This window comes from Zalophus californianus, chromosome 3, assembly GCF_009762305.2.
Source record: "Zalophus californianus isolate mZalCal1 chromosome 3, mZalCal1.pri.v2, whole genome shotgun sequence".
NCBI lineage: Eukaryota > Metazoa > Chordata > Mammalia > Carnivora > Otariidae > Zalophus > Zalophus californianus.
This window is the reverse complement of record NC_045597.1, coordinates 188095380-188113114: the sequence shown is the minus strand read 5'-3', so window position 1 is coordinate 188113114 and position 17735 is coordinate 188095380. Positions and strand designations below refer to the sequence as shown.

Here is a 17735-nt window from a genome sequence, read left to right as displayed (position 1 = left end):
GGCCTCCCCCCCCCCCAACGCAGTGGATCCTGAAAAGAGACTCAAAAGCAAAGAGGAGGGACCAGGACTGGGGAGGGGGACAGGTACCTCCCTGGAGGAAGCATCAGATAGTACTTGATTCTCACCAGGCTGATGCCGGGGTCCTGAGAAATAATGGAGAACCTGCAGGGGCTGTCCCCAGCATGCCACCTGAAGCTGTCACTCCTGTGACTGGCATGGCTTGTGTCCCCAATGAGTATCAGGAACCTGTCAAGGCAAAGGGAATAGAAAAGACAGACTTGCTCTGGTCCCTGATTCTGGTGAGCTGGGTGTGCTTGAAAAATGAGCAGGGAAGGATACTTGGAGTGTCTCCAAGGAGATAGGGTCACACAGACACTCCTGTGGGGCGGCCTGCGCAGGCTGGTCCTTACCAGCGACAGGACAGCCCCGACGTGCCCAGACAGGACTTTCAGCTCCGTCCTGCCAGGAACAAGAAGGCGGGGGACCCAGTGTTCTCCATTGCGGGCCATCCAGGGGATCTATCAGGATCTACCTCAATCTGAGTCTGCTCCGACTCTGAAACAGGACAGGTTTTTTCTTTGTTTTCAACCTGTTTTCACAACTTCGAATTTTAATGTACTTTTTTTTTAAGAAAACTATCCATTTTAGAAGAAAATTATGGGATTTTAATATGATGTACTTCTATCAAGAAATTAAATCGTGATTGTTATTCTGCTCACTGACCCGCACTGAACCACATACTTGTCTCTTTAGGATAAAGCTTAACCATTCAGCAAATGAGTCTCCAGTCGGGGGGCGGGGCGGGGCGCCTTGCCTGCGGTTTGAGATGGACAGTAGCCATCACAGAACTTCAGATAACTCCTGTGCTATGACAAACACCTGTAACTTTTCCAACAGAGAGACGTTAGCATTTGTCGTTTTTAAAAGGAATCTTTTGGATAAATAATTTATGTACCTGAGGGGCGCCTGGGTGGCTCAGTCATTAGGTGTCTGCCTTCGGCTCAGGTCATGATCCCAGGGTCCTGGGATCGAGCCCCTCATCGGGCTCCCTGCTCCGTGGGAAGCCTGCTTCCCCCTCTCCCCCTTCCCCTGCTTGTGTTCCCTCTCTCGCTGTGTCTCTCTCTGTCAAATAAATAAAATCTTTAAAAATAAATAATTTATGTACCTGATATAAAGTGCAAAAAGAGTAAATGGATTTACAGTAAAAAACGTCTCCTCCACGCCTGGCCCCCGGGACCGGCGTCCATGTGTCACACAAATGGTGAACCTATTATTTGATTGTTATGTGCTGTGCTTTCTTTTTTTACTTGGTAAAACATTTTGAAAATCTTTCTACATCAGCCCAAATGGAGCACCCATTCTTTTTTTTGTTTGTTTGTTAGCTTTATGGATCTCTCTTGTCTTTGATGTTCCATAATTTATTTAACCAACCCCCTATTGATGGGCATTTGCAATTAGAAATGTTGTGGATGGGGGCACCTGGGTGGCTCAGTCGTTAAGCGTCTGCCTTCGGCTCAGGTCATGGTCCCAGGGTCCTGGGATCGAGCCCCGCATCGGGCTCCTGCTCGGCGGGAAGCCTGCTTCTCCCTCTCCCACTCCCCCTGCTTGTGTTCCCTCTCCCTCTCCCTCTCTCTCTCAAATACATAAATAAAATCTTAAAAAAGAAAAAAAGAAATGTGGATCAAGGACATTCAGTGCAGCATTATTTAAGACTGAAACCCTCGCAGTGGAGTACCATGGGATTTGCCAAGTGGAATTGTGGAGTTAAAAGTTACCTGTTTTTTAAATTTGGGGAGGATACTGTCTTCACACTTTGGCATAAGGGTGCTGGCTCGGCATCACCACTGTACATTCGTTGATCATTTTGTCTTGACCAATGTGCTAGATCATAAGTAATATCTTGTGGTTTTAATTTGCATTTCTCTTACTGTGAGTGAGGCTGAACATCGTTTCAAGTTTTAAGTTTTTACCTACTTTTGTGTAAATTTAAAAAAAAAAGATTTTATTTATTTACTTGAGAGAGAGAGAGCACATGAGCCTGGGGGCGGGGGTCGAGGGAGAAGCAGGCTCCCTGCTGAGCAGGGAGCCCGACGTGGGGCTCCATCCCAGGACCCTGGGATCATGACCTGAGCCGAAGGCAGACGCTTAACGACTGAGCCACCCAGGCGCCCCTGGACCTGGGCATCTTGTTAAAGGACAGGTTATGTGTGGGTCTGGAGTGAGGCCTGGGGATCTGCATTTTCACAAACACCTGTGGTCGGGGGACCAGGTGGAAAAATGTTGGCTTTTCCCCCCTTTTGCCTGGCTAACTCTATTACTTCTCTGACTCAGGCCCTTCCGGAACCCTCCCCAACGCTGGGGCAAGGCCCCCTCCCCTGTGTTCCCACTTCACTGTCAGGATCGCTGCTGAGCTGTCATTGGCCGTGCCCTGGCTGCATCCTTGGTGACAGCATGCCCCTGTCCCTCTATGTCCCCAGCACCGAGCCCAGGCACATCCTGGAGGTGGCTCTTGGTACATGTTTGTGGAATGAGTGAGCTGAGGCGCTGGGACCCCTGCGGTTGAGGTCTCCTGGGCCGAGGGTCTCCAAGGGGGCAGGGGGCAGGTCTTGGTCATCTCGAGGTCCCCAGTGTCTGGCGGCCCCCAGCTCATAGCAGGTGGTCAGTACACTTCTGGAGCATTGAGTTTTCTGTACGAGCCACTTTAGGAAGCTCTCCAGGAAAGGAGATGAACATTGGACGTCCAGGCCAGCAGGAGCCAAGCAAGAAGGATGAACGTCAGATGTGGCTAATGGTGTCCTTGTAAACAGACGGGCAGGCTGCCCCGAACATGGGAAGCAAGGAGCCTGGGGAGCAGAACCTTTGGGTGGAAGTTACCAGTGGGCAGGCATTCCTAACCCACCCGTATCACCTGTAAACCAGCGCTGGCTCACGCTTGAGTTGTAGTTTGGAGGTTTTTTCCTTTAACACACTTAGGAAGCACCTACTTGAAAGCCGCACGTAATAAGCAGATGATTAAGGACCTGGAGGGAGTCTGCAGTCCAGTGTCGGAGGGAGGGGGCCTCTGTATGAATCACAGCAGGCCCACCTCCAAGGAGACAGGGCACTGGCCGGGCACCGCTGGCTTCTGGGCTCGTGGGGAAACCTCGGTGTCTGTGCGGAAGGCCGCCTTGGCCCATAGCAGAGCGGTGGGGGCACGGGGCCCTGGAGTCAAAACGACAAACCTCAGTATCGCCGCTCACAGGCCGTGTGACCTTAGCACCCGCCTCTGCCCGGTGGGGACAGTCTGGGAGACCTCCAGGGCTTTAGTGAGGACCGAGTGAGGTGACAGGCACCTGTTGGGTGTTGGACGAGCACCCTGGGGCCATTTGTCTCTGCTAATCCCTGCACAGGGAACAAGGACATCCGTGACCTCCGTTCACCGGGTGAGGGCTGCACCCGCCTGTGTGTCTGAGCAGGAGCGTAGTGACTAAGAGAGAAGCGTGGCCAAGCATTTCCTGGATTTAGAGAGAGAAAGATGCCTCATTCTGGCTAGGGAGGGGCAGCAGGAATGGTCCTGAGTTCTTGCAAAATGAACTGTCTCTCCCGTGTGATTTTTGGGAAGCAGCACGGGCTGTGTTACAGAATATCGGTGAAGAGTCATCTGTCGGGTCTCAGTGGCCCCGGTGACGCAGAGGTCGTCTCCTTTCTCTTGACTCTGGTCCCAGGCCTCGCTCCGGTGATTTGGAATAACGCCCGACTTTCCCTGGTTCCCTGAGAGGTGTGTGTCTGTGTCGGGAGGGGGCTCCTGGCCTCAGCCTCCAGTCCAGGTCGGGTCAGATGGCGAGCAAGGGTGGCCTGGAGGATGGAGAGCACCAGAGTTCCCAGAGCTGGATGGGAAATCAGGTGGTGCGTTGGCCAGCTTGGGCTGCCTTCACTGACTGCCCCAGACCGGGTGGCTGGACAGCAGGCATGGAGTTCTCACAGCTCCAGGGCTGGAAGTCCATGATTAAGCCACATTGGTGTCTGGTGGGACCCCGTCCTTGGCTTGCATCCCTGGGGTCTGTCTCTTCTCGTAAGGTCACCAGTCATATTGGATCAGGGTCCCACCCTTATGACCACATTTAACCTTAATGACTTCTTCCTAGGCCCCATCTCCAAATGCAGTCATACTGGGGGCTAGGGCTTCAACATATGAGTTTTGGGGCACACAATTCCGTCCATAACAGGGGGGAAAACGCAGGCTACCTAAGAAGATCCATTTTGTTCCCTTCACCTACTCCGATGGGAGCTCAGACCCGGTCGCTGTGGACAGCCTGTCCTGGGAAGAGGGACTTTGGGAAGAGGCGAGCCCCACCCCGAGCCCGGACTGTGGGGGAGGGGGGTGCTTCTGCTTCCTGGCTGTGCCGATGCCCCACCAGACAACTATGGCAGTGGAGGCTCGCGGCCTTAGTCTCTGACCTCCAGAGAGGTCACCCTGGTGACTCAGGTCCCATGACCACATCGTGATAAAGGGAAGGTGAGGGCCTCAGACAGCTGTGATTCATGAACACTGAGGTCAGGGGATGCTGAAAACAATCCAGAGCCGTACAGAATGCACCACGTGGGGGGTTCCACCGAGCATCCTGAGTTACAAGGAGACGGTGTAGGTGAAGACCAAGGTAGGGAATCACCCAGGTTTTCTTGGTATCCATGCCTCCCCTTTCATCCCCCTTGCTGATGGGCTGGGGTCTCATTTGTTTCTTCAAATGCATTGCTCGGACAGCATGGCCAGGTGGTGCTAACTCTGGGCCCCCCCGGCCCGTGCTGGGACGGCCTGTGGCACACAGCTGCCCCCAAGCAGACCCCGTGGCCCACACTGCATTGGCGAGGGGTCCCGGCTTTGTGCGTCTCTGGAGTGTCTTGTATCTGAGGGATGCATTGCTGCTCTGGGGTCCGCAGTCTCATACGTCTCTGGACGGCCCCAGGGAGGGGAGATGTTGCCGGCTGAAGCTAAATCTGGCCGGCTCGTGTAGGATGGAACCGTGATGGTCCCAGCTGGGACACCAGTGATTTCTCTCTGTCGTTTCCTTTCTTTGGAGAACAATCTGAATTTACTGAAAAAGAGAGGCTCCAGTGCCTTCCAAGCACAGTGGGTAGCCTGGAGGGAGCCGGACATGGCTTCTCATCCACAGGCCAGCTTGGGAAATGGTGTGAACACATTCAGAGCTCAGGAGCAGCCCTCCCAGACTCTGGAAAACGGGGCTGTGTGGTTCTGGCCTATACAGCGGGCAGGGGGACAGACTCAAAAATACACACAGGAGCCTGTTCTTCCCTCCATGGCCCTCTCTTGTGGCCTGGCCACCAGCTCCACTGTCCCACCAGGTGCCCACATCCTTCTCCACATGAGCATTTGCGCCCCTGGGAATGTGCTTGCTGTCACATCCCGTGTCACCTCCTAGTACAAGCCCCTCTTAACCCCTCTGGCTGGAGCTCCATCCCATGAAGCTCAGGCTGTGAGGGCAGTGCCCTGATGTCAGCTTGGTAATGACCCTGGGCATCCAGCAGGTGCTTTGCGATGGTCGGGCTCCAGGCTGAGGACCTCTGGGGACTGTTGTTCCCATTTTGTGCGCATGGAAACAGGCTTAGCTGGATAAAACAATTCTCATTCATGGCCAAGGTCTGGCTAACTCCAAGGCAGAAGCCTTGACCGTTCCACTGCTCAGCTGCCCTGGGCGGGCGCCAGGCCCACCACCATCCCCGCCAACTGCAGAAGCACCTGGCCCGGCCCCTCCCACGCAGCGTCCAGAGTTGAGCGGCTCTTACCCCTTGAAAAGAACCCAGGCGGGAGCGGGCTTGGTAGTGACAGGCTGGAAAAAACTGGAAGTGTATCAGGAGTATTGGCAGAAATCAAACAGAATACTAATCAAACTGAGCACTAAGAGCACCATTGAGAGACGAGCCGTGATCCCTAAAATTCGGGTCAGTCTAGCTGAGTGTTCCCCGAGGCCACGGGTCTCAGCCGGGTGGTGGACAAGGGGGGCCTCAACCAGCCCCGCCACAGAGCAGTGGTTTTATCAGGAAGGAGTGCCCTGCAGTAAGCAACACACGCACGTTCTCACACACACACACACACTCACATGCACATTCTTATGCTCATTCATACACGCATACTCGCATACACACACGTACACGTTCTTACACTCATCCATATATACACAGTCTCACACACACACACACACACACACACACACACACACACACACACACACACACACACACACCTGTCCCCGTTTGCTCCGTGCCCTTTCTCACCGCCTGACCGGAAGTGTTGCACTCCTGTCTGCTCTGTCCCCACTCCTGGGACACAAGCTCCGTGGTGGCAGGGAGTTGGCCACGCTCGCCACTGAATGCCCGGGGCCTAAACAGGCACTCAGTAAACATGGGAGCAGATGGGAGAGTGAGTGAGTGAGTGAGTGAATGAATGAGTGAGTGAGTGAATGAATGAGTGAGTGAATAAGGGAATGAATGAGTGAATGAATTAGTGAGTTAGTGAGTGAGCGAGTGAGTGAATAAGTGAAAGAGTGAATGAATGAGTGAGTGAGTGAATGAGTGAACGAATGAGTGAGTGGATGAATGAGTGAGTGAGTGAGTGAGAGTCTGGAGAGCAGACGGGGCCCAGATGCCCACTGGCCCCGCGCTGCCACCACGAGGCTTGAATGAGAGTAAAAAGGGTATTGACAAGGAAAACGCAACCATAGTGACATAGCAAATAACGTGACATAGCATAAGACAAACAGCCAAATTCGCGGATGACTGATGGCCTGTCAGTGGAGGAGGGGGAGCGGGCGGTGGGCTCAGCCAGTGTCCGTGAGCAGCGAGTCAGGCCCAGCCGCTGAAAGGCCCTCCTGCCTTGGCCCCGCTGCCCCCGGCCCCCTGAGCCCCCGCAGACAAAATGCCGTGGGCCCGGGGATGCAGATGCAACCCCGGGCGGGCCTAACGCACATCACTCGGCGAGACGGGGCCACGGGTTGGACACGATGTTGTGTCCTCTCTGCAGCACTCAGTTTAGGGGGGGTTTAGTTATATTTGCTTAGAACTTGCAAGCTGCAATGGCTTGACGTTTTCTTAGGAAACTTAAATTTAGCAGCGGGGACGCGGTTTGATGTCAACCCCATCCCAGTGGGTAGCCGTCGGCAGGCCGAGCGCTGGGGCCGCCAGCGAGGCCGGTGGGACGTGCTTTCTGTGGCTTTGTCCGCTAAGTGGACCAGGCCGCCGTGACTTGGGGCTGCGTCTCCCGTCAGCCCAGGTCAGGTGCAGACCCTTGGGCACCTGGGAGACTCTCTGCTGCGGTGGCCCAGGCTCTTTGATGGGTGGACGACCCCTGGAGTAACTTCCCTGTGAACTTTGTCACCGTTGCTGGGCAGGCTTATGCTACCGCGTGTCCCCAACTTACAAACATGTCCCTTCTTTCTCACGGGGCAGCGTGGTGCTCGGGAGACCCTTGGGCTGAGTCTCTGCTCTTCCATCATCCATGGGTGACTTGGGGGGCATTACATCGCCCCTGCATCTGGTTCCTGTGGTGAAACGGGAGCTCCTATATGCCCTTCCTGGGGGACCTGGGAGGATTCCTATTGAGTTTGGAACAAATGCTAGTCCCTCCCTGTCTCCTTCTGCCCGGCCTTCCAGAGCCCTGGAGTTCCAGCTTTCATTGCCAGAGCCTCGAGCCCTGCATCAGGGCTCTGGCCAGTGGCGGGAGGGCTGCAGTGAGATGTGGGGTGGTTGGGGCACGGGGAGGACCAGAGACCCGGTGCTCCTCCCCCTCCTGCTTCCACCCCTCGTCCGCTGTCTGTGATCGTTTCCTGCGGCCGCTGTAACAAATTCATGGCGGGAGCCTCACTGCCCCCGAGGGCTCCGGGGGGCCGCTTGCCCCTTCTAGCTGCAGGTGGCCCTCGGCATGGGGCAGCGTATCCAGCTATGCCTTGTCTTCACATGGCCGCCTCCCCATGCCTCCGCGTCAGATGTCCCTCACGCGTCAGATAGCTCTCTTCTAAAGATACCTGTCATTGAATTTAAGAGTCTCATGCTCTACCGACTGAGCTAGCCGGGCACGTTAGATACCTGTTATTGGATTTAGACTCTCGATCCCCGGCGGTGTCCTTGACATCCTTCTGTAAAGTACTTGTTTCCAAATAAGTTCACATTCATAGGTGCCAGAGCTTTTGGGGGGGGGTGTCCACGGTTCACCCCACTACACGGTCCCTTCTGGGCAACCACTGTGGGACCCGAACCCGCCCTCAGGAAGGGTCGTTGCTTTGCTTGTGAGCAAGGGAGGAAGGTGAGCCGGAAGCTAGCGCCCTCACTCCAGAGAAGCTCCTCACCGGAGAGCACGGAGGCTCAATGATCAGGTAGCAGTCATGATACAGAATAAGGGTGCCTCCAAAAGGCTTATTAATTCTGGATTTCTTTTTCTTTTTCAAAACGAAAATTGTTTTATCAATTACATTATAAAATTAGACCGTGAAAGAAATGATAGATGCTCATTTTTCAATTTTCAGACAAGTTAAAGATACAAGTTGCTCCCCCTGCTGATATGTGTGGTTGACATCGTGGCCCGTGGCCCTCCAGCCGGCCTTGGGGGCGTGTAAGGGTGGGCGTCCCCCCATAAGGATTTTCACAGCCATTCTGCACCAGAAGGCCATCTGCATCACCCTTAGCAGTTGCTGGGGCTCTGATAGATGACTGACCTCTTGGGTTTTCACCTGCTCTGTGTTTCGGGCGTTAGGTGGTCTCCAGTGTTTGATACGGGGAGCCGTGAGCACATTGTCTCTACCTTTTGTGCAGACGGGGACTCACTGCCAGTGTGTGGAAGCGCCCGCATGCCACGCGCCCTCGCGCACACGGGCCTGCCTCTCTCTGTGTCTCTTAACTGGGAGCGCGGTAGACACCCCCTGCAAGGTGACCCCTGGCCCTCCTCTTGCCCCCGACACAGGCCATGTTCGAACTGGTCACTTCCGAGGCCTCCTACTACAAAAGCCTGAGCCTGCTCGTGTCTCACTTCATGGAGAATGAGCGTCTGAAGAAGATCCTGCACCCGTCCGAGGCTCACATCCTCTTCTCCAACGTCCTGGACGTCATGGCCGTCAGTGAGCGGTGAGCCACCTGCTCTGGGCTTTGTGGGGCCTGGCTTCCAGAAGCTTCTCCTCACCTGGGGCACGGCAGAAGCTGGTGGCGAGAGCTCCTTACACTGGCTTCTCTGCTTGTGTGTGTCTGGAAGTATCTGTAGTAAGACACAAACAAACACGTGAACCCAGCCATCTGCCACCCCTCCCAGCAGGGCGGCAGATCATGTGCCCCTGGACAGGCCTGCTACCTGCAGACCCCTTCCCATCAGCACAAGTGCTCCACGTGTCCCCCACCGTCAGACAGGTGTGTGGCGGGCGTCCTGACCAGGTCCAGGGGAGTCCGTGTGAGCTGCTCTTTATCCCGGTGTCCTAAAACCCTGGCTTGGCGCGTGCAGGGCCCCAAGACTGGACTTACGCCTTCTCCCTCCAATGAGATGGTGTTTGCAATAATTTGTGGCAGTGGCTTTGGAACCATGCTTAGGTTTTGCCTGTGAAGGATGGGAGGAGCTTAACTGACGGAGGAATAAACAACCATTCATCGATTCTTGCAAAGAAGAAAGGGACGCCAGTCATACTCTTAGGATAGAACTTACACTGACCATTTCCCGCTGGGCCACGGAGTCTGCGGCTCAAAGCGCAAAATTCAGCCTTTGGGTGCGCTGGGCCAGCCGCGCACGTTCAGATGTGAAGCCGCGGTGTGGCAGGAGGGGTCCCTCCACCCCTGGGGCGCCCCGGGCACTCTGTGGGCCCCCCATGAGTCCCTCCTCCTCCTCACGGACACCCACCTCCTCCTGGCAGCCCCACGCAGTGGGCTCGGGCGCACGGTTGCCGAGAGATCCCTCGGGGCCTCTGCCACTTCACCCTGCTGGGGAACGGGAGTCTTTTTATTTATGCGTTTATTCATACTTTATCGTGGAGAATTCCAGACACGCAGAAGCGGAGACACCAGTGTGGCGAGCCCACCGCCAGCCCGGCATCTGGGTCTGCCTGCGTCCCCACCCTCCCCACCACCCAGGGGATCCCGCTGAAGCGAATTCCCATCGTCACCTCCTCCGTGAGCACATCAGTATGTGCGTCAAACATAAGGCCCCTTTCTCTCTGACAAACACTCCTAATGCTGTTACGCACCTAAAAACACTGGACGAATAATTCCCTGATGTGACCAAGCGCGCCCTCAGTGTGGGCATCACGTCCTGCCGCGTCTGTGGCTTTGCCCGAGCCTGGCCCGGGGGCGGCGACGTGTCCTGAGCGTCCCTGCCCAGGCGTCCTTAACCTGAGCCGCTGCCCCCGCCCCCCGCCCCTGTCCCGCCGCAGGTTTCTCCTGGAGCTGGAGCGCCGGATGGAGGAGAACATTGTCATCTCGGACGTGTGTGACATCGTGTACCATTATGCGGCCAACCACTTCTCGGTGTACATCACCTACGTCAGCAACCAGACCTACCAGGAGAGGACCTACAAACAGCTGCTGTGAGTGCACCCCCCCCCCCCTCCGGCTGCGGGCTGTCGCTTCTCCCTCCCGGACACCGAGCCGCCATCCTGGGACCCCTGCTTTCCCGGGAGAGTCTCCACGCCTGGCACGTTCCAGGGGCTGCAGGGTCACGAGAGGAATGTTGACCCCAAGACCACCAGCCACGGCGCCCACCAGACCCGTGGCCGGAATGTCTGGGCTGAGCTCTGTGAGGCTTAGAAAAGAGAGTTTGAGGCCGGGAGGGCCCCTCGTGGCCCAGGAGGTCAGGAGGACGGTTTGAACTAGAGCCAAAGGCAAGGGTGGGGCCGGGGGGCGTGTTTGTGGCGGTGCAGCCACACCCTTGACTTCATTACTCATCTGCCCACTTGTCCGCCTCCCTGGGGTTCGGGTAGATGAAGTGATTTTCCAGTCAGTTGGCCTCTTCTGACTGCCTCACGCGTGCGTGCCACGCTCCGGTGACAGCTGAACCCGGGATGTGTTCTTAGCTGCGCTCGGGAGCACCAGAGGCCTCCCTGAGAAGTGACATCTGAACGTTCCACTCCCCCGGGCCTTGCCGTCCAGCCTCGTCGCTAATTGTGGAGGTTTTAAAACTTGAGCATTCGGGGGTTTGGTGTTTTCCGTCCAGGGGTTGAAAACTGGGACTTGAGGGAATCAGGACGCTAGCTCTGAGGACAAGCAAGCAGACAGGAGAACAGGATGCCGGCGTTGCAGGGCCGAGGGTACATGGTGCGCCTCTCGAGCTCAGGGTGTCTGGGCCCCAGGGGACGGCGGCGAGCCGGTGTCCCTGCTGACGTGCCTGGAGTCTGTGTCAGGGCGGCCCCCGCTCCCCACTGCCGAGCCACCGGCTCGTAGGTCTGCTGGCAGGAGCGGCGCCGGGCCCTGCGGCCATTGTCCCCAGCCTGCTGCCGCTTCTGTCACTACGTGGGTTCACCTTGCCACGGTTCCCTGCTGGGTAGATCACCAAATGCCACGTCTGAGTCATAGACTTGGCCACACGAGGAATTCTTACCTTCCTACACACAACATATTTTTGCTAAGTTTTCACGGGCCGGGCATGTGAAGTCACTATTGTTATCTGGCTTGCACATGAACAGTTGATATTCCATTAAAAGACAAGAACTCAACGTGTGTTCCGTGCCCGTGGGCTGTCTGGTTCCTTCCGATTCACGCCGCCTGTGAGCCAGAGACCCACTCTCATGTCTGTGTCCCCCAGCCAGGAGAAGGCAGCCTTTCGGGAGCTGATTGCGCAGCTGGAGCTGGACCCCAAGTGCCGGGGGCTGCCCCTGTCTTCCTTCCTCATCCTGCCTTTCCAGAGGATCACGCGCCTCAAGCTGTTGGTCCAGGTACCAGCTTCTCCCGCCCGACGTGCAGACCGGGCTCACGTATGCTTCTCCCGCTGCAGACCGTTTCCTTTGGTCGTTCCAGCTCTCTGCTAGCTTTCTAGGAAGTCCATTTGTTCCACAAACCCTAATGAAGCTCCTACTGTGTGCCAGGCAGTGGGGGACTCAGTCCCTACTCCCGGTGAGCCATAGTCTGGGAGAGAGATCGACAAGCACACACAAGTGAGAAGTGGTCATGGCTGTGAGGACAGTGAAACCGGGGGTGGGGGGAGGTGGGGGCACTGCCTGGCCACCGCCAGTTGGGGGCAGTCAAGAAAGATTCTTAGACAAGTGACATCTGAGCTGAGCACTTGGCTGACAGAGAGGAGCCATTCGGGTGACAGGCAACTGCTTATGCAAAGGCCCTGGGGCAGCCAGGCTCACAGGCAGGAGGGCCAGTGGTGAGCTGAGAGAATTTGACAGGAGTGAGTGCAGAGACGTGGTGAGGCCAGTTGAGGCCCCGAGGGACCAGGTGAGATGCTGGCTTCATTCTTCAGCAGGATGGGGAGTCGCCTGATCGCACTGCCTTCGGTGAGCGCACACAACGCTGCCTGTGCAGTGACGGGCAGGAAAGCAGGAGGGCAAGTGGGAGAACCGGTCAGGAAGCTATGGGAGAAAGGCAGTTTGGGCTGGGGGAGAGGCGGGGAGGGTGGGAGGTGGGGAGGAGGGGAGATCCTGGAGGGAAATCAGAATTGAGATGCCCACTTGCTGCTCCGGGGAAGAGGGAGAAAGAGTCTGAGCTGGAGCAGCGTGAGGGATGACGCAGCCCCTACCGAGGCGGGGAAACAGGCTGGGGAGCATCAGGGTTCCGTGTGACCTCGCTGAGCTTGAGATGATGAGCCAGCGAATCTCCACGTGCAGAGTTAAAGGGAGAAGTCAGCGCGGGGCCTCTCGGCATCCAAGTGGCGTTTAGTGAAAGAGACCATCAAGGAAGGAGAGAAAGGGCGCCCAAGACCCAGCCCTGGGACACAGTGCCCAAGGAGGGGTAGGGGGAAGGAGGAAGCCCAGGAGGGCTGGGGCCAGGGAAGCCTGGAGAGGGGGACATTTCCTGAAAGGGGATCTCGTGCCTGCCACAGGCTAAGGGGCGGGGGGTTGGGTCCACCTGGCAGAGGGAGTGGATGGTGTGGATCTGGCCGTGGCTCTTTGGGCGATGAGCTGACAGGGTGACCTGGGAGCCACAGTCAGGGGAGCTCAGAGGTCACGGGGGGCGGGGGAGGCCAAAGTCCTGGGGCAGCTAGCTAATCCCTGGCAGCAGAGTAAGGAGGAGAGGTCCCAGTAGGGGAGGGGGGTACCGGGCCCAGAGGCCTGAGACCAAAGAGACGGGCGTCAGAGGAAGCAACCCCCACCCCCTGGACAGCCCGGGAGGGCGCTCTTCGAGAACTCAGGGAGCACGAACCCAAGTCACAGGACACCGGTCAATGAAGGGATGTGTGTTTTGTTTTTTTTTAACTTGGAAAAACTGAAACAGAAGACAGGGGGGAGCATTTAAGAAATCATAGGAAAAGTGCATATATGGATATATAAAAATCTTAATTTTTATACAATGAAAACCAACAAAAGTAAGATCAAGACCTAGCTTAATGTGTTGAGGAAGCATGGGGGCGAGGGGAGGCCGGTGGCGGCCTGGGGCCGGCAGGGAAGTGTTCCGAGGAAGCGAGTCTGAGGCAAAGGTGATCAAAAGCCTCATTTTGTTAATTCACGAAAATCAAACAGTTGGGAAAAAAGCATTTTCATCAGTAAGACCAGAATTAACAAAGTCTCAGGGTCACTGAGACTCGGCTACAAACTGTAGTCCTAGGGGCCGGGCAGGGAAGCCCGCCCCCGCCCCATGCCTGCCGTGAGTGTTGTGCGCCCCCTGGGGCCAGGGCTGGCCTGAGCATGCCCGTCGCCTCTCTGGGGCCACCTCACTGGCGGGCCACCCCGCCAGCATGGGGCCACTGGCTTCTCTCTGGTCTCCTTGTTGAGCCCCCGGAGGGCGGGGGGATCTCGGGCTGCAGCTTAGCCTTCATGGTTAACTCTCTGCAGGAGCCTGACTTGTGGTCACGGTTTTAGAGCCGGCCCCCCACCCCCCCGTGTGGGTCAGGATGCTCGGTCCTGGGCCTCCTGTGGGTTCTCCTGCGCCCCATTGGGCTCTTCGTTGTGCCACTGCCGCGTGGGGGCGGGGCGGGGAGGAAACGCCACACAGGATCCAATTAATGCAGATTTTCCTGTGCTCAGAACATTCTGAAAAGAGTGGAAGAAAGGTCTGAGCGTGAGTGCACTGCCTTGGATGCCCACAAAGAACTGGAAATGGTGAGCTGTGCTTCCTCCTTCCTTTCTTCCCAATGAATGGTTCTCCTTGTCCGGACACCTGCCTTCTGCCCCCGCCTCCTCTGTCGCTGTGTCTTTGGAAATTGCAAATTCATTTTTAATATCTGCTTTTGCAACTGAAAAAGGTCATTGAGGGGCGCCTGGCTGGCTTGGTCAGGAGAGCAGGTGACTCTTGAGCTCAGGGTCACGAGTTCAAGCCCCATGTTGGGCGTAAAGATTACTTTAAAAAAAGAGAAAAGAAAAATCACTGAGTTCCCAAGACAGGTCAGGTGTGGCCTGAGCAGATGTCACTGTGCCAGGGCCGGCCCAGGCCGCAGCCGTGGTGACCTCTACTGCCCCCCACCGGCGGCCCCTCTCTTGCCCTTGCCTGCTTCCAGCGTCTTCCCCCCTGTGACGCCGGAGGGGGCTGGATCTGGCTCTTCCTGTGCCGCGACATAGCCCCGCCCTGTGCTTTCCTCCCCACGCCTCTCCCCAGCCCCAGGCTGCTCCCCTCCTGTCTGCCCTGGGCTTTTCCTGCCCAAGATGGAAGACGCCATGTCCATGGCTCACCCTTGGAGAGGCGGTTCCTCCTGGGGGTCACCAGCAGAGTAGGGGATGTGCAGGGGTCGGCATGTGTGTCCGTCCTCACTGCGAGCCAGCTCTTGGCAGAGGGGCAGGGGCCGCTCTGTCGTGCCCGTGACTGTGCCGGGCGAGAGCCTGGGGTTAGGGGGCCCTTTCCACTTCTTGTACCAGAGGCGGCAGCTCAGTGAAAGGACGGGCCTCAGCGGCCATCGGATGCCAGTTCTAAGCCACTTGGAGCCATGAGGGCTCCTCCTCACAGTTGTCTCCCCGGCTGGCCCGCCCCCCTGTCCCTTACCAGTTGGCCACCTGATCAGGCGGGGGTTCATCCCAGCCCCCACTGGGCCCCAGAGGGTGAGTCCAGTGACCGCTGCGTGGGAAACGCCTCCACCCACAAGAGGCCCGTGTGCGGGGGGCCAGGCTCTGTTTCTTAAGTTCTTCTCTGCTGTCACCTCCCTTTCTTTCTTGTCTAATGAAAGCTACACTTGCGCTTCTCATAGCTTACTTTTTTCTTAACAGAGGTGGATTTTTAGGGGCACCTGGCCAGCTCAGTCGGTAGAGCATGCGATTCTTGATCTCGGGGTTGTGGGTTTGAGCCCCTTCTTGGGTGTAGAGATTACTTAAAAAATAAAATCCATAAAAAATAAAGGTGGATTTTTTTTAGTTTATAAAAGTAATTGATGTTCAATACAAAAAAAAAAAGAACTGAGCAAGTGCTCAGAAGTAAAAGGCAGAGGGTGAAGACACCCAGTCGTGTGCACCTCGCTGGTGGCGTACGCAGGTGCCGCCCTCGCACACCTGCTCATCCCACTGTAATCTTTGCAAAAAGCGATTGTGGTTTCCAAGCTGCTTTGCTCTCCAGTTTAGTGCATGTAAAATTATTGCAATTTTTAATGATCTCCCCCAGAATGGAGGGCCGTGGCGAAGCGGGCCAGCCAGTCTCCCTGCAGACGGTGTCCGCGCACTCTGGGGCCTGAGTGGACGGAGGCGGTGGCCGGGAACAGCTGGGTGCCTCTGGCCTCACGTGTCCCCCCCTCTTATGCCAGGTGGTAAAAGCGTGCAACGAGGGTGTCAGGAAGATGAGCCGCACAGAGCAGATGATCAGCATTCAGAAGAAGATGGAGTTTAAGATCAAGGTGAGCCTGTGCCCATCCATGTGTCCCCAGCCCAGCTGGGCTGGCCGGGGGCATCTCTGTCCCTGGTCGAGTTCCGTGATCGGCCACCCTTGCGTCTCAGTGCAGTGGCACCTTCATTGACATCTCTCCGGGCACCCCTCGCTGCCCCTGCCTGTGCCCCCCCCACCCCTGCTGCCGTGACCACGCCATCACATTGGCCTCTGCTTATCTTCTGAGTGTGCAAGGACCCTGGAGCTGCCTGCTCTCATTTCTTGGCTGTGTGACCTTGAGCAGTTGACGTGAAGCTTGTGACAAGGACCGTTCCAGGGATTCTTACATGGGGGGCGGGGGGGACTGAAAATCTGACAGCACTGACCAACCTCCCCCGACTTTATGTCAAGCTTCAGGCATCAATGAGCCTGAAGGGTCCCTGGGGCCTGGTTTCTGGTGACATGAGCACACTGGGCCCACTGAGGGTCCCTGAGGTCCTGCTGTGTTTAGGAACTGAGCCCCCAGCTGTGGCCTTCTGGGCTCCCCCCATGTCTCCACCCGCTGCGCCAACCGCTGGGTGCCAGGAGCCTCCCCCTGAGCCACGCAGCGGGTGCCTGCAGACTTGGCTTGCTTCTCCCATGGCGCCAGGTTTTCTCCTCTCCCCTGTGAACTTGGCTCCCCCTCTGATTCTTCAGGTGCCCCCACATACACACACACACACACACACACACACACACACACACACACACACCCGTGTAGACACAAGTCCACATAGACACGCTTAGAAACAAGCTCATACACGGCAGACAAACACACAGCTGCACCCAGGCACAAATCCACCCAGCCACACACATGCCCGTGTACATGGGAGTGTGCACCCTCATGCACGCGCACGCGCGCGCGCACGCACGCCCTTCCGCATTCGCCTGGCACTGCTCCATCCCCCCGTGCGGCCCCCCAATGCTGTTCCTCCAGTTAGCACTCCAGTGAGGCCAGGGGAGCCTCGGGAGGGAGGCAGGGGCGTGGAGGGACGCCACCGGCCTGACGCCGTCCCCCCCCCACCCCCCCCCCCCCCGCCCGGCCAGTCGGTGCCGATCATCTCCCACTCCCGCTGGCTGCTGAAGCAGGGTGAGCTGCAGCAGATGTCAGGCCCCAAGACATCCCGAACCCTGCGGACCAAGAAGCTCTTCCGGGAAATTTACCTCTTCCTCTTCAACGACCTGCTGGTGATCTGCCGGCAGATCCCCGGGTGAGCGGGGGCTGCCCTGGGGGCTTGCGTCAGTCTAACCCCTTGGTCACCGTGGGAGGCGGCAGTCTGAGGGGCCGGGGGGACCGGTGTTCAGGTGGGGGGCTTCCAGGAGGAGGTGAGGAGTGGCCAGAACAGGAGGGCCAGCAAGACTGGGAGACCCTGGGGCCTCCTTGGGACCAACACACCCACCCTGCCATCCCGGGTCCCCCCAGAGACAAGTACCAAGTGTTTGACTCGGCCCCACGGGGACTCCTCCGCGTGGAGGAACTGGAGGACCAGGGCCAGACGCTGGCGAACGTGTTCATCCTGCGGCTGCTGGAGAACGCGGACGACCGGGAGGCCACCTACATGCTGAAAGCGTCTTCTCAGTGAGTGCCCCGCACCGCCGGCCCTGCCCCTGACGCCCAAGGTACCTCCGAGTCTCCTTCCCAGGTGGAGCAAGGCTCCGGGGCTCGGCACACGCCTGGGGCTGCCGTCAACTGGGGTGTGTGTGTCTGCATGTGTCCCCTCTGGGTCTCGGGCTTTGGAAGGGCCTCTCTTTCCTGATGAGATGTAGAGCCCTTGGGGCCACGCTGACCAGTGCCC

General features: G+C 57.3%; 1 protein-coding gene across 9 annotated transcripts in view; it reads left to right on the top strand.

The window, feature by feature from the left end:
- The window catches only part of NGEF (neuronal guanine nucleotide exchange factor), a 102967-nt gene that overhangs the window by 82280 nt on the left and 2952 nt on the right, over positions 1 to 17735 (top strand). For all 9 annotated transcript variants that reach the window (XM_027591226.1, XM_027591227.2, XM_027591225.2 and 6 more), the window contains 7 exons: positions 8948 to 9108; positions 10395 to 10547; positions 11762 to 11891; positions 14145 to 14219; positions 15842 to 15931; positions 16987 to 17150; positions 17363 to 17518. In XM_027591226.1, coding sequence (XP_027447027.1) covers positions 8948 to 9108; positions 10395 to 10547; positions 11762 to 11891; positions 14145 to 14219; positions 15842 to 15931; positions 16987 to 17150; positions 17363 to 17518 — 929 coding nt within the window. The remainder of the gene's footprint in view (positions 1 to 8947; positions 9109 to 10394; positions 10548 to 11761; positions 11892 to 14144; positions 14220 to 15841; positions 15932 to 16986; positions 17151 to 17362; positions 17519 to 17735) is intronic.